Source organism: Cherax quadricarinatus, chromosome 19 (genome assembly GCF_038502225.1).
Source record: "Cherax quadricarinatus isolate ZL_2023a chromosome 19, ASM3850222v1, whole genome shotgun sequence".
Classification (NCBI taxonomy): domain Eukaryota; kingdom Metazoa; phylum Arthropoda; class Malacostraca; order Decapoda; family Parastacidae; genus Cherax; species Cherax quadricarinatus.
Window position 1 is genome coordinate 39,655,221 of NC_091310.1, and position 23,713 is coordinate 39,678,933.

Below are 23,713 nucleotides of genomic sequence, written 5' to 3' on the forward strand. Positions count from 1 at the left end.
ATATTAAACAACCACGGTGACATCACACATCCTTGTCTAAGGCCTACTTTTACTGGGAAAAAATTTCCCTCTTTCCTACATACTCTAACTTGAGCCTCACTATCCTCGTAAAAACTCTTCACTGCTTTCAGTAACCTACCTCCTACACCATACACTTGCAACATCTGCCACATTGCCCCCTATCCACCCTGTCATACGCCTTTTCCAAATCCATAAATGCCACAAAGACCTCTTTAGCCTTATCTAAATACTGTTCACTTATATGTTTCACTGTAAACACCTGGTCCACACACCCCCTACCTTTCCTAAAGCCTCCTTGTTCATCTGCTATCCTATTCTCCGTCTTACTCTTAATTCTTTCAATTATAACTCTACCATACACTTTACCAGGTATACTCAACAGACTTATCCCCCTATAATTTTTGCACTCTCTTTTATCCCCTTTGCCTTTATACAAAGGAACTATGCATGCTCTCTGCCAATCCCTAGGTACCTTACCCTCTTCTATACATTTATTAAATAATTGCACCAGCCACTCCAAAACTATATCCCCACCTGCTTTTAACATTTCTATCTTTATCCCATCAATCCCGGCTGCCTTACCCCCTTTCATTTTACCTACTGCCTCACGAACTTCCCCCACACTCACAACTGGCTCTTCCTCACTCCTACAAGATGTTATTCCTCCTTGCCCTATACACGAAATCACAGCTTCCCTATCTTCATTAACATTTAACAATTCCTCAAAATATTCCCTCCATCTTCCCAATACCTCTAACTCTCCATTTAATAACTCTCCTCTCCTATTTTTAACTGACAAATCCATTTGTTCTCTAGGCTTTCTTAACTTGTTAATCTCACTCCAAAACTTTTTCTTATTTTCAACAAAATTTGTTGATAACATCTCACCCACTCTCTCATTTGCTCTCTTTTTACATTGCTTCACCACTCTCTTAACCTCTCTCTTTTTCTCCATATACTCTTCCCTCCTTGCATCACTTCTACTTTGTAAAAACTTCTCATATGCTAACTTTTTCTCCCTTACTACTCTCTTTACATCATCATTCCACCAATCGCTCCTCTTCCCTCCTGCACCCACTTTCCTGTAACCACAAACTTCTGCTGAACACTCTAACACTACATTTTTAAACCTACCCCATACCTCTTCGACCCCATTGCCTATGCTCTCATTAGCCCATCTATCCTCCAATAGCTGTTTATATCTTACCCTAACTGCCTCCTCTTTTAGTTTATAAACCTTCACCTCTCTCTTCCCTGATGCTTCTATTCTCCTTGTATCCCATCTACCTTTTACTCTCAGTGTAGCTACAACTAGAAAGTGATCTGATATATCTGTGGCCCCTCTATAAACATGTACATCCTGAAGTCTACTCAACAGTCTTTTATCTACCAATACATAATCCAACAAACTACTGTCATTTCGCCCTACATCATATCTTGTATACTTATTTATCCTCTTTTTCTTAAAATATGTATTACCTATAACTAAACCCCTTTCTATACAAAGTTCAATCAAAGGGCTCCCATTATCATTTACACCTGGCACCCCAAACTTACCTACCACACCCTCTCTAAAAGTTTCTCCTACTTTAGCATTCAGGTCCCCTACCACAATTACTCTCTCACTTGGTTCAAAGGCTCCTATACATTCACTTAACATCTCCCAAAATCTCTCTCTCTCCTCTGCATTCCTCTCTTCTCCAGGTGCATACACGCTTATTATGACCCACTTCTCACATCCAACCTTTACTTTAATCCACATAATTCTTGAATTTACACATTCATATTCTCTTTTCTCCTTCCATAACTGATCATTTAACATTACTGCTACCCCTTCCTTTGCTCTAACTCTCTCAGATACTCCAGATTTAATCCCATTTATTTCCCCCCACTGAAACTCTCCTACCCCCTTCAGCTTTGTTTCGCTTAGGGCCAGGACATCCAACTTCTTTTCATTCATAACATCAGCAATCATCTGTTTCTTGTCATCCGCACTACATCCACGCACATTTAAGCATCCCAGTTTTATAAAGTTTTTCTTCTTCTCTTTTTTAGTAAATGTCTACAGGAGAAGGGGTTACTAGCCCATTGCTCCCGGCATTTTAGTCGCCTCATACGACACGCATGGCTTACGGAGGAAAGATTCTTTTCCACTTCCCCATGGACAATAGAAGAAATAAAGAAGAACAAGAGCTATTTAGAAAACGGAGAAAAACCTAGATGTATGTATATATATATATGCATGTGCGTGTCTGTGAAGTGTGACCAAAGTGTAAGTAGGAGTAGCAAGATATCCCTGTTATCTAGCATGTTTATGAGACAGAAAAAGAAACCAGCAATCCTACCATCATGCAAAACAGTTACAGGTTTTTGTTTCACAGTCATCTGGCAGGACGGTAGTACTTCCCTGGGTGGTTGCTGTCTACCAACCTACTACCTACAACTGATATATCGGATCATTATTTAGTTGTAGCTACAGTTAGAGTAAGAGGTAGATGGGAAAAGAGGAATGTGGCAACAACAAGTAAGAGGGAGGTGAAAGTGTAAACTAAGGGAGGAGGAAGTTCGGGCGAGATATAAGCAACTATTGGCAGAAAGGTGGGCTAGTGCAAAGATGAGTAGTGGGGAATTTGAAGAGGGTTGGAATAGTTTTAAAAATGCAGTATTAGAATGTGGGGCAGAAGTTTGTGGTTATAGGAGGGTGGGGGCAGGAGGAAAGAGGGGTGATTGGTGGAATGATGAAGTAAAGGGTGTGATAAAAGAGAAAAAGGTAGCTTATGAGAGGTTTTTACAAAGCAGAAGTGTTATAAGAAGAGCAGAGTATATGGAGAGTAAAAGAAAGGTAAAGAGAGTGGTGAGAGAGTGCAAAAGGAGAGCAGATGATAGAGTGGGAGAGGCACTGTCAAGAAATTTTAATGAAAATAAGAAAAAATTTTGGAGTGAGTTAAACAAGTTAAGAAAGCCTAGGGAAAGTATGGATTTGTCAGTTAAAAACAGAGTAGGGGAGTTAGTAGATGGGGAGATGGAGGTATTAGGTAGATGGCGAGAATATTTTGAGGAACTTTTAAATGTTAAGGAAGAAACAGAGGCAGTAATTTCATGCACTGGCCAGGGAGGTATACCATCTTTTAGGAGTGAAGAAGAGCAGAATGTAAGTGTGGGGGAGGTACGTGAGGCATTACGTAAAATGAAAGGGGGTAAAGCAGCTGGAACTGATGGGATCATGACAGAAATGTTAAAAGCAGGGGGGGATATAGTGTTGGAGTGGTTGGTACTTTTGTTTAATAAATGTATGAAAGAGGGGAAGGTACCTAGGGATTGGCGGAGAGCATGTATAGTCCCTTTATATAAAGGGAAAGGGGACAAAAGAGATTGTAAAAATTATAGAGAAATAAGCTTACTGAGTATACCAGGAAAAGTGTACGGTAGGGTTATAATTGAAAGAATTAGAGGTAAGACAGAATGTAGGATTGCGGATGAGCAAGGAGGTTTCAGAGTGGGTAGGGGATGTGTAGATCAAGTGTTTACATTGAAGCATATATGTGAACAGTATTTAGATAAAGGTAGGGAAGTTTTTATTGCATTTATGGATTTAGAAAAGGCATATGATAGAGTGGATAGAGGAGCAATGTGGCAGATGTTGCAAGTATATGGAATAGGTGGTAAGTTATTAAATGCTGTAAAGAGTTTTTATGAGGATAGTGAGGCTCAGGTTAGGGTGTGTAGAAGAGAGGGAGACTACTTCCCGGTAAAAGTAGGTCTTAGACAGGAATGTGTAATGTCACCTTGGTTGTTTATTATATTTATAGATGGGGTTGTAAAGGAAGTAAATGCTAGGGTGTTCGGGAGAGGGGTGGGATTAAATTTTGGGGAATCAAATTCAAAATGGGAATTGACACAGTTACTTTTTGCTGATGATACTGTGCTTATGGGAGATTCTAAAGAAAAATTGCAAAGGTTAGTGGATGAGTTTGGGAATGTGTGTAAAGGTAGAAAGTTGAAAGTGAACATAGAAAAGAGTAAGGTGATGAGGGTGTCAAATGATTTAGATAAAGAAAAATTGGATATCAAATTGGGGAGGAGGAGTATGGAAGAAGTGAATGTTTTCAGATACTTGGGAGTTGACGTGTCGGCGGATGGATTTATGAAGGATGAGGTTAATCATAGAATTGATGAGGGAAAAAAGGTGAGTGGTGCGTTGAGGTATATGTGGAGTCAAAAAACGTTATCTATGGAGGCAAAGAAGGGAATGTATGAAAGTATAGTAGTACCAACACTCTTATATGGGTGTGAAGCTTGGGTGGTAAATGCAGCAGCGAGGAGACGGTTGGAGGCAGTGGAGATGTCATGTTTAAGGGCAATGTGTGGTGTAAATATTATGCAGAAAATTCGGAGTGTGGAAATTAGGAAAAGGTGTGGAGTTAATAAAAGTATTAGTCAGAGGGCAGAAGAGGGGTTGTTGAGGTGGTTTGGTCATTTAGAGAGAATGGATCAAAGTAGAATGACATGGAAAGCATATAAATCTATAGGGGAAGGAAAGCGGGGTAGGGGTCGTCCTCGAAAGAGTTCGAGAGAGGGGGTAAAGGAGGTTTTGTGGGCAAGGGGCTTGGACTTCCAGCAAGTGTGCGTGAGCGTGTTAGATAGGAGTGAATGGAGACGAATGGTACTTGGGACCTGACGATCTGTTGGAGTGTGAGCAGGGTAATATTTAGTGAAGGGATTCAGGGAAACCGGGTATTTTCATATAGTCGGACTTGAGTCCTGGAAATGGGAAGTACAATGCCTGCACTTTAAAGGAGGGGTTTGGGATATTGGCAGTTTGGAGGGATATGTTGTGTATCTTTATATGTGTATGCTTCTAGACTGTTGTATTCTGAGCACCTCTGCAAAAACAGTGATAATGTGCGAGTGTGGTGAAAGTGTTGAATGATGATGAAAGTATTTTCTTTTTGGGGATTTTCTTTCTTTTTTGGGTCACCCTGCCTCGGTGGGAGACGGCCGACTTGTTGAAAAAAAAAAAAATATATATATATTCAGGTAGTTTGTTAACTTTGTTATGGACCACTTAGTCAAAGGTGTCCTGGCTTCAGATTCCTGTTTGAGCAAGATCTCGATTAAAGTGTTTAGTTTATAAGTGCTAGGTTTATTTGCTTTTCTAAGAATTAAGACTGCAATTGACACCAAATGTCCTGGACAACCATTCATTGCCAACATACCTCTGCAGCAAAATGCCCATATCTACTGCTCTCTTATACCTAATAAGCAGGTCCTATATCTTATGCTTCTCAACATCATTTCCTCTAATGTTGAGGCTTATAATAGGTTGCTTTCATTATCAGTCATGATGTTTCCCAATCTGCTAACTATATCGTTCATCCCTTCCCCAGAAAAACAAAACCTCTTCCTGCTCTTCCTATCCCTGTTGTTAAGTAAAAGGACACAAATGCAGAGTGAAAACGTTACCACAATAAAATGTCACATTAGTTGCATCTGTGTCCTTTTACTTAACATATTGTCGGTAATTCTACCAATATTAATACATACCTATCCCTGTTACATAAAAGCCTTCTTAACTTCACTAGTGGCTTTCATTGTATTTTTATTCATGGCTGAACTACAACCAAATGGCAATACACGAAGGAATTGGTAGTTTTGATGGTAGTTTCTTTGACTTCCTTCATCTTCATCTTTTCCATTCACAGCTGGTATTATCTTCGTTGTTCTGGGGATGAATCTTCTTGTTCTGCTATCTAAGAAGCTGTATCTATTTTCAAGGTTCCTCCAGCTCTGCCTTCATCTGATGGGACAGCTGTTCAAAACTCAGAGAAGGCAGCTTTAACATTTCAATAGTACTGTCACTGAGAATCCACTAAGCATATCTTCACAGGACACAGGTCATTTCACTACTGACATAAGTCAGCTCATTACATTATCAACTAATACGGGTAAGAGAGATCTGTGTATTTTGACCTCGGTCAGAGACCCTCTTAGCAGAATAATATATAAATTAAGGACTCCTCGAGGCAGGGTCCTTGATGATGGTGAGTGGCTCTTGATTAAGGAATTAGACTTCTCCCCTTACTTGGATTGAACTTTATTGTTTCGCATTCCCCAGGCGATGTAAGATCCCTATGGGTTTATTGCTTTCCCATAAATACAGTAATAATATTTTAAATTAAGGATGGTTTTAATGAAATTAAAGAAAATGGATATGTCACTATAGAAGGCTTATATTTCAGGCTTTGCAAAATAAATGTCTTAATCGTGGATGGAATGAGATTGGCCATCTGTTCCAAGAAGATTTTGGGCAGTCACATAAGGATATGTTTGCAGAGTTTGATGATGAACCGATTGCTGCTGCTAGTCTAGCTCAGGTAAGATACATCAATGGTATTTAAGAGATTCTGCAGTACATTCTCTATAGGTCCATACTCAGTTAAATTGGTGTCAGTCACAAGAACTAAATCTTCTACAGAACTGCCTTTTGGCAAGCATGCATTACATCTTTTATATACATCTTTGTTTTCGTAATTTATTTGATCTGTGTTCATTATCATCAATGAAGTCTCTCACCAGTTGTTACATCAGTTTAATTAATCTGTAATGGTAGATGGTACAGGAATACTGACAAAATTTTAATGAGAAAGGTACAAGCAGTAATTGGAAACTTAATTTATGACAAAGTTTTGTTATTTGTAGCAGGTGAAACTTAATAAAGCCTGCTGTATAGATGAAATGCCTTAAATAAAGTTTCCAATTACTGTACCTTGGTGGGAAATGGCTAAAGTGTGAAAAAATAATACTTCCTCCATACTCCCTCTCTCCAATCGAACATTCAAGTTCTCATTGACTAGAGTGTTTTGTTACTGTCATTGCCTTGCTCTTTTCTATGTTCTTTTTCAATTTCTGTCTTTTACATACCCTCCCAGATTCCTCTACCAACCTTCACAACTTCTCTTCAGACTCTCCCAAAAGAAACAACCATGTGAGTGACCAAGATCAAATGTGACAACTTCCACTTTGTATAATAAACAAAAGATGCTAATATTTCATGCAAGATTTTATGCTGTTGATTGGCTATTATAGGTGTTCCGGGCCAGGACACATGGCGGAGATGAGGTTGCAGTCAAAGTTCAGTACATTGATCTTCAGGATCGCTTCAAGGGAGATGTAGCGACCATAGAGATTATATTGGATATTATTCAAATAATGCATCATAAATTTGCCCTGAAGTGGGTTATGAAGGTACAGTAGTTTGAGTGATAAGTGTGGCTTTAGGGATTTGACTTACTGTTAGAGTGTGAGTCAGGCAACATTTATGAAGGAATTCAAGGAATCCAATTATATGGACCTGAGTCCTGGAGACCTGGAGAGTCATGGAGGTGTGAAATGTATTACAGTGCCTGTCTCTGAAGAAGGGATATGGATGTTACAAATTGGAGGGTAATTTGAATTGTGATGTTTTCAAGCTTCTAGCAAGACAACTATTGAATGATTGATGGTGAATGTTGCCATTTCTGAGTCGCCCTACGTTGATGGGAGATGGCAGATGTATTAACCCTTCCACTGCCATGACTCCCGAAATTAAGTGTTGGCAGTGTCGTGATTTAAAAAAATTTATCTTCTGAAATACGTAGTAGAGAATTTTTTTTTAAAGCTAATGACACTAAAAATGCAAAATTTGATGGAAAACTTAAGGAATTATACCAGTGCAATTTACACCAACAATTTCACTCATTTTGACCCATTTCCTGGCTATTTTGCTAGTATGCCTTCTGTTCTGTGGACTGAGTGCAAGAAACTGATCATTCAACTAGCAGAATTACTGTACCCTATAAAGTTCACAGAAGTTAGTAATTTGGCCAATTTTACACAAAATTTAACAAATTCCAGTTTAAATAAAGTCCTAAATAAACACTGTAGGCATTTCTAGTTACTAAAGCAATCTGTTCTCTACTTATTAATCTTGTCCCAGGCAGCTCCTATATAACACTTACCCTCCATTTTGAATCCAACATCACACACAAAAAAATCAGTGTTTACCTTCTCTGATAATAAAAGATAGCCAAGAATGATTGGTCATGGTTTAGGCTTCTCAATAATTGAAGCAGGCATAGTAAAAACCTACAAAACAGACTTGGGGGGCTTACTCATCCTCAGGAAAATTTCCAAAAATTGAATGTTTCTGCCACTTTGAGGCTTATTTCAAGATGCTTCAGGTATGAAATTGATTAAAATAATCTCTACTGCACTAGCATGTTTTCCATTCTTTCAAGAAACAGCCAATAAAACCATAAAACCACCTTGGAAAATACCTCAAAGTCACTATTTTAAACCCAATATGAAGTCAGAGGTTTGCTTTTCCCATCATGTACTGTGGAGCAGATTTTTTTTTATACTGTGCACACCCACTACCCAGATCCATTTACTCATATCTAGGCCAAAATTAATCACTAACAGCATATTTGATGTACTGCACTTAAGGTGTAGATCTACATGATCAGTACTGGTTTCAATAATGTAGATCTATGTGGGAGGCAGTGAAAACTTTAGTTTTACAGTATGTACAATACAGCCTCTCCTCACTTAATGACGGAGTTCTGTTCGTAAGACTATGTCGGTAAATGAATTCATCGCTAAGTGAGGGGCATACTATAATGGTAGTGGGTCTGTGTCACCCATCTCTGATATTGTTTTAATGTTACCTTTGCACCATTTATAACATTTCTGGTATATTCTTAAATGTTTATACAGTAGTATAAATCAGCTCTAATATACATTATTTAGGTATGCATACTGGTCAGAGAGCCCGTTGTAAGTCCAAGGCGTCGGTAAACGAGTACATCGCTAAGTGAGGAGAGGCTGTACTAGGTTCGCCTTATTTAAAACAATAACTAGCTCGTCTGGAAGATGATTTTAGGGACAAGAAAGAAACATGCACAAAGGTATGAATTTATAATACTTTATGAGAACTAGAATAACCAGAAGTGCATAAAATACCAATGAATGACTGATTCAGTATTGATTAAATAATTTGGCATTTTTGTATTTAAATTGGTAAATCATCTAAATTTCTTTATTTTGTCATTATATTGTATCACCAGTATGATGTACAGTACTCTGGAATTTTCTTGGAACATTGTGTAATGCATTATTGACTTGATGGCAGGACCTAAAGGGCACCTTAGAGCAGGAGCTAGACTTCATTAACGAAGGACACAATAGTGAACGCTGTGCAAAGGACCTTGCCAAATTCTCCTATGTGCATGTTCCGAAGGTTCACTGGGACCTCTGTAGCAAGGTAAGTTGGAAAAGGAAAAGTTTTGGCCATTGCTTTTGTAGAGAGAAACTACTGATTAATCACCGTATTTCATAGTGATTTTCAACTTATTTTCTTTTTTCAGCTTTGTGTTAGGTTGATATTTTATGTTTTTTTTACAGAGAGTTTTAACTGCCGAATTTATTCATGGCCACTGTGTAAGTGACATAGGGAACATAAAGGAAGATGGGGTGACCCTGGAGGATGTAGATAAGAAGCTAATCAATGCCTTTGCTGAGCAAATATTCCACACTGGGTTTGTGCATGCAGATCCACATCCAGGCAATGGTGAGTAGTATTTTGTTAATGCAAGTAAACATTAAAAGGAAAAAAAAAATTTGGAAGGTCATCTGTAAAAGTCAATGAGTTTAATTTAAATATTGTACAGTCATTTTTTAATCAGGTTTTAGAGATCATAATTCATGCAAATGGTTAAGCTTTGTTTAATGAATGATTTCAATGAATGTACTATACATGTATATTTGAAGTGGTAAAAATACCTTAAAATATAATTGTTTGCACATAGAAATTAATACAACTTAAAATCACTTTTTATCATGTAGAAATTAACCCCTTTGACTGTTGCAACCCCCAATCCTGAAGTGTCTCCTAGTGTCGCAAAATTTAAAAAAAAAAATTATTTTTTCTTATGAAATGATAGAGAATCTTTTCCCGATTGTAATGACACCAAAAACGTGAAATTTGATAGAAAACTGACGGAATTACGCTCTCGCGAAGTTAGCGACCTCGGCGATATTTACAAATCGGCGATTTCGCCCACTTTGAGCCCTATTTTCGGCTAATTCCATTGTTCCACTTGACCAAACTCATAGCTATTTCTTTAGAACTCTATTTTTTCTATCGATTGAGTACAAGAAACTGCCCATTTACCGATTTAATCTACCCAATAACGTGGTCAGAAATTTGCAATTTGGCCAATTTCACGAAAATTAAAAAATATGACAATTTCAAAATAAGGTCCAGAATGAACAATGCAGACATTCCTGGCTCTAAAATAACATTTTCTTTGTTCATCAGTCACGTCTCCAGGCCCCTATGATATTACTCTTGCTTTCTATTTTGAATTTTTATTCAAACAAAAAATAGAAGATTTACTGTTATGCAGACTACTGCAATACTGTAATAATTGTATAAATAACATCAACCCATTCATGACTGCATATTAGAATGGCTAATTGGGCATTTATTGGACAATGACATCATTTGTTTACTTTTGAACATCGGCAAAAATCAAACATTTCCCCTACTTTGAGCTCCATTTCCAGGTTCTTTTTATAGTAAAATCAATCAAAATCACCTCTATTTCTATAATATGTTTTCCATTCTATCAAATGAGACCAAGAAAATGAGAATACAACCATAAATACTATACGAAAATAAACCACAAAGTCTGCATTTTAATTAAAAAAAACGGTCGGAGTTTTTTTTTCTCATTATGCACTGCATGCTCCAGGATTTTTTTTATATGGTGCACACTGACCACACAGACCCATTCTCTCACATGTGGGCCTACCAGCTTTCTCCTGCTTGATTTGAAGCCGCTAGAATTTATGAGTATATATATGTCAAACACAGTACCTCGTAAGACGTATATATACGACCTCGACAGTCAAAGGGTTAATGCATAAATGGTGTTGTCATAAACACGTGGGATACCAGGTATATCTTGCTACTTTTTGTACTTAGGTCATACTACACACACACGCACGCACGCACTCGCGCGCACACACACACACACACACACACACACACACACACACACACACACACACACACACACACACACACACACACACACACACACACACACACACACATATACGTATGTACATACATATCCATCCATCCATCCATCCGGGTTTTCTTCTATTTTCTTAATAGTTTTTGTTCTTCTTTATTTCCTCTGATCTCCATAGGGAAGTGGAACAAATTCTTCCTCCATAAGCCATGCATGTATTAAGAGGTGACTAAAATGCTGAGAGCAAGGAGCTAGTAACTCCTTCTCCTGTATAAATTACCAAATTTAAAAAGAAAAACCTTTGCTTTTCTTTTTAGGTCACGCTTCCTTGGTGAGATATGGCCGGTTTGTTGGAAAAAAATTTAGTGTTGTATGGCATTCTTTTACTAAAGTTCAGATGTCAGATTTACCCCTACTATTTGCTACTCTGTACACAAAAAGTTTGGAATCTTAGTCAAGCAGAGGAAAATGATTACATAGAGACTATGGTGGAGAGCCTTCTGCATATGTCTAATTTTCAGCAGTGTATATACACTTGAAAGGTGTGCATCTTGCAGAGTAAATAGACTGAATTTAATTTGCTCCCTCTTTTAGGATAAATGTATTTTTGATGTTATTGTTCAAGTGAATTATGGCCTTTATGATAGTATATCAGATATTCTTAAGTTGCTCTGTTAGACTCTTCATCATAGAAAAGTTCAAAACTACATGATCTTTTAGTGTTCAGTAGTTCTTGTCCTAATCTAAGTTTGCCCAAAATGTTGTGTATACTTTGAGATCTCAGTTTATTTTACCGTGTATATATTATGAATATAAATAAAATTATTATTATTACAACCTGGTCTGATGGACTGCTGAAATTCTTTTCTCTATGGGGAAGTGTAAAAGAATCCTTCCTCCATAAGCCATGCGTGTTGTAAAAGGCAACTAAAATGCCTAGAGCAAGGAGCTAATAACCCTTTCCCCTGTATAAATTACTTAATATAAGAAGAAAAACTTTGTAAAGTAGGGATGTTTGAATGTGTGTGGATGTAGTACAAATGGTAAAAAAAGATATGATTGTCAATGTTATGAATGAAAAGAAGCTGGATATCCTAGCTCTAGGCAAAACAGAGCTGAAGAGGTTAGGAGAGTTTCAGTGAGAAGAAATAAATTAGATTAGGTCAGGTGTGTCTGAGAGTTAGAGCTGGGGAAGGAGTAGCAATAATGTTGAGGGATCAGTTATGGCAGGAAAAGAGGGAATATAAATGTATGAACTCAAAGATTATGTCGATTAAAATAAGGGTCAGATGCAAAAGTGTTTATGCACCTGGAGAAGAGAGGAGTATAGAGGACAGAGAAAGAGATTATGGGAAATGTTAAGTGAGTGTTTAGCAAGTTCTGAACCAAGTGAGAGAGTAATTGTGGTGGACCTAAAGCTCAAATGGGAAAAACTTTTAGAGGGAGCGGTAAGTAAGTTAGGGTGTCGGGTAAATGATAACAGGGACCTTTGATTGAACTTTGTATAGAAAAAAGGTTTGGTAATAGGTAATACATATTTTAAGAAAAAGTCTAAAAATTATAGGAGAATAAGCCTGTAAAGTGTATGGTAAGAGTTATTATTGGAAGAATTAAGAGTAAGATGGAAAGCAGGATCACAGATAAACAAGGAGGCTTTAACCCTTTGAGGGTTTCGGCCGTACTAGTATGGCTTACGACCCCAGGGTTTTTGACGTACTAGTACGCCTAAATTCTAGCGCCCTCAAATCTAGTGGGAGAAAGCTGGTAGGCCTACATATGAAAGAATGGGTCTATGTGGTCAGTGTGCACAGTATAAAAAAAATCCTGCAGCACACAGTGCATAATGAGAAAAAAAAAACTGTGACCGTTTTTTTGGAATAAAACAGCCACTTTGCACTGTATTTTCGTATGGTATTTATTGTTGTATTCTAGTTTTCTTGGTCTCATTTTATAGAATGTAAGACATATTACAGAAATTGAGATGATTTTGACTGGTTTTACAATGAAAAGTACCTTGAAATTGCGCTCAAAGTAGCAGAAATGTTTGATTTTTACCAAAGCTCAAAAGTAAACAAATCATGCCAAGGTTCCAATACACGTCAACTGGTGAGTCTAATATTCTTTTGCAAGTGCGCCAATATTATTTATACCATTTTTTACACTAATGCAGTAGTCTGCATAACAGTAAATCTTTTATTTTTTGTGAGAATAAAAATTCAAAGTGGAAAGCAAAAGAATATAAGAGGGGCCTTGAGACGTGACTAATGAACAGAGGAAATGTCATTTTAGTGCCAGGAATGTCTTTCTTGTTTATTCTGGACCCTATTCGGAAATTGGTATCTTTTGAAATTTGTGTGAAATTGGCAAAATTGCTAAATTCTGACCACTGTACTGGATAGTTGAAATTGATAAATGGGTGGTTTCTTGCACTCATTCGATAGAAAAAATGGAGTTCTAGCGAAATATTCATGTTTTTTGTCGACTAGTATAGTGGAATTGGCCGAAAATGGGGCTCAAAGTGGGCAAAATCGCTAATGCGTAAACATCGCCGAGACCGCTAACTTCGCGAGAGCATAATTCTGCAAGTTTTCCATCAAATTTCAAACTTTTGGTGTCATTATGATCGGGAAAAGATTCCCTGTCTTTTCATAAGAGAATTTTTTTTTTTTTAAATTTGGCCGACCCTGAGAACGAGTCTCGGAGAGGGCCTGTCGACCCTCAAAGGGTTAAGAAGGGTAAGGGATGTGTAGACCAAGTGTTTACATAGAAGCATATAAGTGAAAAATATTTAGATAACAGTAAAGAAGTTTTGGCATTCATGGATTTAGGAAAGGCATATGATAGGGTGAATAGGGGAGCAATGTTGAAGGTGTTGCAAGTGAATGAAATAGGCGGTAGGTACTGAAAGCAGTTAGGGTATGTAGGAGAGAGAGAGATTGTTTTTCAGTAAAGGTATACCCTAGACAGAGATGCATGATTTCACCATTGTTGTTTAATATATTAATTGATGGGGTTGTAAAAGTGAATGCTGGGGTGTTGGGAAGAGGTGTGGGATTAAAATATCCAGAATCTAATATAAAGTGGGAGTTGTTGCAATTGCTGTTTGCTGCTGACAGTGTTTTTGAGCGATTCTGAAGAGAAGTTGCAGAGGCTGGTGGATGAATTTGGGAGGGTTTACCCAGAGTTTGCCTGGAGAGAGTTCCAGGGTTCAATGCACCCATGGACTGGTCTGTGACCAGGCCTCATGGTGGATCAGGGCCTGATCAACCAGGCTGTTACTACTGGCCCCATGCAATCCAGTGTACGAACCACAGCCCGGCTGGTCAGGTACTGACTTTAGGTGCTTGTCCAGTGCCTGCTTGAAGACAGCCAGGGGTCTATCGGTAATCCCCCTTATGTATGCTGGGAGGCAGTTGAACAGTCTTGGGCCCCTAACACTTATCGTGTTGTCTCTTAACGTGCAAATGGCACCCCTTCTTTTCATTGGGGGGATGTTGCATCATTTGCCGAGTCTTTTGCTTTCATAGGGAGTGATTTTCGTGTGTAAGTTTGGTACTAATCCCTCTATGATTTTCCAAGTGTATATAATCATGTATCTCTTGCTCCTGTGTTCTAGAGAGTACAGGTTTTGGAACTTCAAGCATTCCCAGTAATTGAGGTGTTTTATCTCAATTATGTGTACTATGAAGGTTCTCTGTACATTTTCTAGGTCAGCAATTTCACCTGCCTTGAAAGGTGCTGTTAGTGTGCAGCAATATTCCAGCTTAGATAGAACAAGCAACCTGAAGAGTGTCATCATGGGCTTGGCATCCCTGGTTTTGAATGTTCTCATTATCCATCCTGTCATTTTTCTAGCAGATGCGATTGATACAATATTATGGTCCTTGAAGGTGAGATCTTCCGACATGATCACTCCCAGGGCTTTGATGTTAGTTTTTCGCTCTATTGTGCGGTTGGAATTTGTTTTATACTCCAGTGAAATTTTAATTTCCTCACGTTTACCATATCGGAATAGTTGAAATTTCTCATCATTGAATTCATATTGTTTTCTGCAGCCCATTTAAAGATTTGGTTGATGTCTGCCTGGAACCTTGCAGTGTCTTCAATGGAGGACACTGTCATGCAGATTCAAGTGTCACCTGCAAAGGAAGACACGGCACTGTGGCTTATATCCCGGTCTATGTCCGATATGGGGATGTAAAAGAAGGAAATTAAAAGTGAACATAGGAAAGAGCAAGGTAATGACAGTAACAAATGATTTAGGTAATGGAAGATTGAATATTAGATTGGAAGGAGGAAGTATGGAGGAAGTGAATGTGTTCAAATATTTGTGAGTGGACTTCTTGGTGATTTGGTCTTTTGAAGCTGAGGTGAACCATAAAATTGACAAGGTAAAAAAGGTGGATGGTGCATTGAGGTGTCTGTGGAGACAATGAATGTTATCCATGGAAGCAAAAAGGGAAATGTATGAGAGTATAATGGTACCAGCACTTATATGGGTGTGAAACACAAGTTGTGACTGTTGCAGTAAGGAGGCTGGAGGCAGTGGAAATGTGTCTGAAGGCAATGTGTGGTGCAAATATTATGCAGAGAATTTGTAGCTTGGAAATTAGAAGGAGGTGCGGGGTTACTAAAAGTATTATCCAGAGGGCTGATGAGGGGTTGTTGAAGTGGTTTGGACATTTAGAGAGGATGGAGCAAAATAGGATGACTTCGAGAGTGTATAATCTGTAGTGGAGGGAAGGCGGGGTAGGGGTCGCCCTTAGGCAAGGTTGGAGGGGATGGGATAAAGGAGGTTTTGTGTGTAAGGGGCTTGAACATCTAGCAGTCTATGTGAGCATGTTAAATAGGAGTGAGTGGAGGCAAATAGTTTTTGGAACTTAATGAGCTGTTGGAGTGTGAGCAAGGTAACATTTTCTGAAGGGATTCAGGGGTATTTACTGTTTGGAGGAGCATCTAAACTGTGGTATTTGTGTGCCTCTGGCAAGCGAATAATGGTAAAGGTGTTTCTTTTTTTTTCAGGTCACCATACATCGGTGGGAGACAGCTGGTGTTAAAAAAATATTGTTATTATTATTATTATTACTCCTGCTACTTACACTGTTATTATTACTGCTACTACTATTACTACTATTGCTATTACTACTACTGTACTACTATTACTGCTACTATTACTGCTATTACTACTACTATTACTACTAATACTACTGCTATTACTACTACTATTACTACTATTACTGCTACTACTACTATTACTACTTCTATTACTACTTCTATTACTACTACTATTACTACTGTTACTACTACTACTACTACTACTATTATTACTACTACTACTACTATTATTACTACTACTACTACTACTACTACTGTTACTACTACTACTACTACTATTACTATTATTACTACTACTATTACTATTATTACTACTACTATTACTATTATTACTACTACTACTATTATTATTATTATTATTATTGCTGCTGCTGCTGCTGCTGCTGCTGCTGCTGCTGCTGCTGCTGCTGCTGCTGCTGCTGCTGCTGCTGCTGCTGCTGCTGCTGCTGCTGCTGCTGCTGCTGCTGCTGCTGCTGCTGCTGCTGCTGCTGCTGCTGCTGCTGCTGCTGCTGCTGCTGCTGCTGCTGCTGCTGCTGCTGCTGCTGCTGCTGCTGCTGCTGCTGCTGCTGCTGCTGCTGCTGCTGCTGCTGCTGCTGCTGCTGCTGCTGCTGCTGCTGCTGCTGCTGCTGCTGCTGCTGCTGCTGCTGCTGCTGCTGCTGCTGCTGCTGCTGCTGCTGCTGCTGCTGCTGCTGCTGCTGCTGCTGCTGCTGCTGCTGCTGCTGCTGCTGCTGCTGCTGCTGCTGCTGCTGCTGCTGCTGCTGCTGCTGCTGCTGCTGCTGCTGCTGCTGCTGCTGCTGCTGCTGCTGCTGCTGCTGCTGCTGCTGCTGCTGCTGCTGCTGCTGCTGCTGCTGCTGCTGCTGCTGCTGCTGCTGCTGCTGCTGCTGCTGCTGCTGCTGCTGCTGCTGCTGCTGCTGCTGCTGCTGCTGCTGCTGCTGCTGCTGCTGCTGCTGCTGCTGCTGCTGCTGCTGCTGCTGCTGCTGCTGCTGCTGCTGCTGCTGCTGCTGCTGCTGCTGCTGCTGCTGCTGCTGCTGCTGCTGCTGCTGCTGCTGCTGCTGCTGCTGCTGCTGCTGCTGCTGCTGCTGCTGCTGCTGCTGCTGCTGCTGCTGCTGCTGCTGCTGCTTCTTCTTCTTCTTCTTCTTCTTCTTCTTCTTCTAATAATCTAGTAATGTTACATTTGATTAAGAAACTTTTACTGATGGTGAGTAATTTGATACTGAGAATATTTTATTTTACTGCTTTTGAGGATGACTATAAAATTTACATTTATAGCTGCAAAACCAACATGTTAGTCTATTACAACATAACAATGAGAATTGTTCATCTCAGTAAAGGAACTGTTAAGATTAAGATTAGGATTCTCTTTCAGCATGATACAAGGTTTGTACAGAGGTTGAATGACATTTAGGTGTTCATGCAGAAAGCCCCTTAACCCTTAAACTGTCCAAACGTAGATTTACGTTCACCTGCGTGGCGCTCCAAATATTTTGAAAAATAAAAAAATTGTTTTTTGTTTTTAAATTAAAGAGGGCAATTTTCTGTGTAGTGTAAGACCAAAAAAAAAAAATTAGGACCAGTACTTACCAAGATATAAGACCATGAAGTTAGCTCTGGATGCTCACCTGATGGCAACATCCAGTCCTGCCTCTTGCAGAAGTGTTGCCGATTTACCTTTTTTTCTCGTTTTTATTTTAATTTATATAATTTTTATGTTCTGATAATTACAATTTATAATAGTTCTTGCGATTTCATAGCCAATCTTTGTTCTGACACTAATATTATGTACTGAAATAGTACTCAAATTGTAACAGTCACACTGCCAGGTGAACATTTTCACCTGCTCTGGTCATTTACTATTGTCTAGAAATATATACAAAGTATTTATAGGTCCTAGCAATGTTTTAGACATGCTGAAGTAAGAAACTCCTTGAAGAATGGTGTTATGACAAGGGTCAGATAAGTGACATTTGATGAATGTGCCCTGCTGGAGGGAACCTTGCCTTTATATGTTTTTACTTTTGCACACAAACATGTCTCTGTATGTGTCAGTCTGTCTGTCTGTCAGTCTATCTGTCTGTCTGTCAGTCTATCTATCTGTCTGTCTATCTGTACATCTATCTGTCTGTCTGCCTAGCTCTGCTTATCTGTCTGTCCAGTTCAGCTTATCTGTCTTTCTGTCTTCTGTGTGTGCCTGGAGTATAACAGGAACACCTTGAAGAATGGTGCTGACAAGCGTCAGATAACAAGTGACATTTGATGAATGTGTGCTGCTGGAGGGGTAACCTTGCCTTTATATGTTTTTACTCTTGCACACAAGCATGTCTTTGTATGTCTGTCTGTCAGTCTGTCTATCTGTATATCTATCTGTCTGTCTAGTTCTGCTTATCTGTCTTTTCATCTGCCTGTGTGTGTCTGTCTTTCCATCTGCTTGTCTCTGTCTCAAGGAGTGGCTAGTAAACCTGTTGGTTTGTGGTGTATGGCCTGCTCCCTGATTGCTGAGCAAGTGACACTGCTATTATTTGCACCATGTTTATTTATGTCTTATATCTACAAACACTGTATAGCACTTGGCCTGGAATTTTTGGGTTATCCTAGGTAATTTACATTATGTATAATTGTATTTATGAGTACATGTGAGAGACAGAGATATAGACAGATACAGACAGAAACAGCCAAAGCCAGCCAGCCAAACACATAAAAATATAAGAAAGAAGGAACACTGCAGCAGACCTACTGGCCCATGCAAGGCAGGTCCATGTCACCCCCGGCTTAGACCAGTGACCCACCTAGTCAGGTCACATCCACTGAAAGAAGGAGCACGACATCTGACCTAGTAGCACAAGCTACTCAGGTCCAACTCACACCCACCCACTCCCACTCATGCATTTATCTAACCTATTTTTACTTTCCTCTTAAAATGTGAGTGTTAATATGAAATGACATCAATGAATCACTGGCGTTTGCCATGTTTTTGCTCTAGCTGGCACTCAGTTGAACTGGTGCTCCCACAAGGTACTAAGTGGTCCCCAATTTTTTTTTATAGTGCACACACCCATTCTTTCATGTCTAGGTGAATCAGGCCTATGGCGCCAAATTTGAAGGAATGAAAAATACGTAGATATACGTAAATGTACTGTCCATACATAGATATACTGTACATGCACGTACAGTACGTATATCTATGTATGGACAGTTTCAGGGTTAATATGCAGAGCATTTCAGGCAAACTTCAGACTTATTAATGTAAAAAATAATTGGATCAATAGTGTTGTATCCTCTAGTATCTCTTAACCCTTTGAGGGTTTCGGCCGTACTAATACAGCTTACGACCCAGGGTTTTTGATGTACTAGTATGCCTAAATTCTAGCGCCCTCAAATCTAGTGGGAGAAAGCTGGTAGTCCTACATATGAAAGAATGGGTCTATGTGGTCAGTTTGCACAGTATAAAAAAAATCCTGCAGCACACAGTGCATAATGAGAAAAAAAAAACTTTGACCGTGTTTTTGGAATAAAACAGCGACTTTGCACTGTATTTTCGTTTGGTATTTATTGTTGTATTCTAGTTTTCCTGGTCTCATTTTATAGAATGTAAGACATATTACAGAAATTGAGATGATTTGGACTGGTTTTACAATGAAAAGTACCTTGAAATTGAGCTCAAAGTAGCAGAAATGTTCGATTTTTACCGAAGTTCAAAAGTAAACAAATCATGCGAAGCGTCCAATACACATCAACTAGTGAGTCTAATATTATTTCACAAGTGCGCTGATATTATTTATACCATTTGTACACTAATGCAGTTGTCTGCATAACAGTAAATCTTCTATTTTTTGTAAGAATAAAAATTGAAAGTGGAAAGCCAAAGAAATATAAGAGGGGCCTGGGGATGTGACTAATGAACAGAGGTAATGTTATTTTAGTGCCAGGAATGTCTTTCTTGTTTATTCTGGACCCTATTTGGAAATTGGCATCTTTTGAAATTTGTGTGAAATTGGCAAAATTGCTAAATTTTGACCACTGTATTGGATAGTTGAAACCAGTAAATGGGTGGTTTCTTGTACTCATTCAATAGAAAAAATGGAGTTCTAGAGAAATAGTTATGATTTTTGTAGACTAGTACACTGGAATTGGCCAAAAATAGGGCTCAAATGGGCAAAATCGCCGATGTGTAAACATCTTCGAGACTGCTAACTTCGCGAGAGCATAATTCCGTAAGTTTTCCAACAAATTTCATACTTTTGGTGTCATTATGATTGGGAAAAGATTCTCTATCTTTTCATAAGAAAAAATAATTTTTTTTTTAAATTTGGCCGACCCTGAGAACAAGTCTCAGAGAGGGCCTGTTGACCCTCAAAGGGTTAAGAGCAGATAAAGAAGGTTGCTGGCAAAAGTACTGAATTTTTATGTCAAGCAGTTTCATTGGTGCAGAATTTTTTAATTTTTTAAAAAGTATAGTAATTTTTTTAGTGTATTGGCATATTCTTGTCTAATATGGAATGATCAACATTCTGACCTTGTCATTATTTCAATAAACTGCTGTATATCCATCAGTAAATTTTGTTAATGAAAGAAATTTTACAGTTTTGATACGGCGGAGTAAACACGGTGGAGCAGAGATTGTTATACTAGATCATGGCTTGTATCAGTGTCTCCCTACATCAGTCAGACAGCCACTCTGCCGCCTATGGAAGGCTATTGTCCTGGGAAACCATAAAGAAATGCAGAAAAACTCAGCCCAGTTAGGTGTTACAGGTGAGTTTACAGTACAAACAAACATTGGGGGATTCTGAAGAGAAGTTGCATAGTCTGATGGACACATTGGGGAGGGTATATAAAAGAAGGAAATTAAACGTGAATGTAGAGAAGAGCAAGATAATGTGAGTAACACAAAGTTTAGGCAATAATAGGTTGACTTCCAGATTGGGGAGGAGGAAGTGGATGTATTTAGATATTTGGGAATGGACATGTTAGCAGATGGGTTTGTGAAAGACAAGGTGAACTCTGGAATAGATGAAGGGGGATAAAGGGGGGTGGAGGTGTTGAGGCATGTGTAGAATGAGGGAATCTTATCAGCAGAGGCTAACTGGGAGTATACCATAGTATAGTGGTACCAACATTTTATACAGGAGTGAGGCATGAATTTTTAATGCTGCTGGGAGAAGGAAGCTAGAGGCAGGGGAAATGTCATGTTTGAGAACAGTGTGTTGTGTGAATATCATAAAAAGAATTAGGAGTGTAGAAATTAAAAGGCACTGGGAGTCACCAAGGATATAATTCAGAGAGCTGTTGAGGTGGTTTGGGCATATAGAGAGGGATGGAGAGAGATAGGCCAACCAAGAGGGTGTATAAATCTGGGATGGACTGTAGGAGAGGTAGGGGTCATCCCAGGAATGGTTGGTGGGAGGGGGGTAAAAGAGGCTTTAAGTTTTAGGGGCTTCAGTATCCGGCAGGTTTGTGTGAGTATTTTAGATAGGACTAAATGGGGACAAGTGGTTTTTAATAGATATGCTGTTGGAGTGCGAGCAAGGTAACTTTTATGAAGGAATTCAGGGAAATTGGTTAGCCGAACTTGATTGCTGGAAGTGAGAAGGGCAGTGCCTGCACTCTGAAGGAGGGACAGGGATGTTGCAGTTGGAGGGTAATCTGAATTGTGTCAGCACACTTCTGGAAAGAGAGTTCCTAAATAGTGAATCTGTATCATTTTTTTTCATCACCCTTCCTTGGTGGGAGATGGTTGTTGAGGTAAAAAAAAAAAAAAAAAAAAAAATTGAATTATAGACTATGATATGCATGTTGGATAGATGTTTTAATTTCATGTTGATTATGATGAAATAGACTACTATGTGACATTGAAAACTATATAATTTTTAAATTATATGGCAAAAAGTTGTACTTTTAATTCAGATAGTATATTTATTATTCAAATAATATACAGCCTCTCCTCACTTAGTGACTTTCTCGTTTATCTATGACTCAGACTTACGACGGGCTCTCTGACCAGTATGCATCCCTAAGTAATGTATATTAGAGCTAATTTCTTCTATTCTCTTTATTACAGTATACATTAGACTACTGTATACACATTTAAAAATATACTCAAAAATTTTATAAATGGTGCAAAGGTGACATTAAAACAATATAAAAAATGGTTGACACAAACCCAGTACCATTATAGTATGGTCCTTGCTTAGTGACAAATTCATTTACCGACATAGTCTTAGGAACGGAACTTCATTGTTAAGTGAGGAGAGGCTGTATTTATTAAGCAAGAGATTTCTTTCTAGATTATTCAATTTATATTAAATGTAGCTGAATTTGATTCATTATTTTTAGTGCCAGAATCTGTTATTAATGCATGTAAAAATGGAATTTTAAATTAATTATTATTCCACTATCAAATGGGAATACATTATACAAAATTTAATTACTTTTATGAAAAATATCACAGTGAAAAAATTATGAGAACAGAAACATTCAAGTGCTGTTGTGCATTCCTTTGAAGTTGTGCATGTTTATAGGCATGAAAGTGCTCCAGTATTTTAGCTTTGTTAATTATTTTACTGTGGTGTTTTTTGCATAGAAATATACAAGTTAGGAGAGATATCCTGGAGGTGGATGTCTTGGTGTGTCTTTTTGATAATTAATATTCAAAATGTGCAAAAAAATTATGGGAATGATTATAATAATTTTGTGTTAATGTAAATTCTGATTTATGTTCAGAAAAAAATTAATATCTTTTTGAATCTTGAGGGCATTTGGTTAATTGGTAGAGAGAAGGAGTATGTGATAAGGAGGAAATTACTTAAAAATGGTGTAAGGAGATGGACTGGAAGGTAGTTATGAGACTAGACTGTTGTGCAGTTGAAGGTACTGTAGTAAGAGAGGATCTATATACAGTGGACCTCCGACTTATGATGGCCTCAGCCTATGATAAAACTGACTTACGATACTTGTCAGCGTAAAAATTTGACCCCGACCTACGTTGAAAAACTTGACTTACATCATTCGTCCCGTATGCGTCCATCTGGCCTGTGCGTGCCTCAACTGCCCTGCCTTCAGTTAGGATGCCAATGTTTACGAGCCAGTGCGGTCGCTTCCACGCATACATTTGGAACATTTTGTATTATTCCAGTGTTTTTAGTGCTTGTAACTGCTAAATAAGTCACCATGGTCCTTATGGAAGGGGATTCCCCTTCCAAAAAATAATACACTGCTATCATCTCCCCTGCTCCCATCCCATCACTCACCACCATATCTTCAATAAAGGTAAGTGTCATTTATTCTTCATTACACAATATGTATATATTGTGCATGTATCATTCTCTTTGCATGTAGAAAAATGTATATTTCATGTGGTAAAATATTTTTTTTTCATACTTTTGGGTGTCCTGAACGGATTAATTTGATTTCCATTATTTCTTATGGGGAAAATTAATTTGACTTACGATAATTTCGTCTTACGATGTGCTCTCTGGAATGGATTAATATCGTCAGTCTGGGGT

At 38.5% G+C, this 23,713-nt stretch overlaps 1 protein-coding gene across 10 annotated transcripts in view; it reads left to right on the plus strand.

The window, feature by feature from the left end:
• The window catches only part of Adck5 (aarF domain containing kinase 5), a 72,116-nt gene that overhangs the window by 17,145 nt on the left and 31,258 nt on the right, over positions 1 to 23,713 (plus strand). For 8 of the 10 annotated variants that reach the window (XM_053776166.2, XM_053776164.2, XM_070086695.1 and 5 more), the window contains exons 5-9: positions 6,261 to 6,395; positions 7,108 to 7,266; positions 9,191 to 9,322; positions 9,463 to 9,628; positions 20,793 to 20,963. In XM_053776166.2, coding sequence (XP_053632141.2) covers positions 6,261 to 6,395; positions 7,108 to 7,266; positions 9,191 to 9,322; positions 9,463 to 9,628; positions 20,793 to 20,963 — 763 coding nt within the window. The remainder of the gene's footprint in view (positions 1 to 6,260; positions 6,396 to 7,107; positions 7,267 to 9,190; positions 9,323 to 9,462; positions 9,629 to 20,792; positions 20,964 to 23,713) is intronic. The other 2 variants (XM_053776168.2, XM_053776169.2) reach the window with 2 other exon arrangements.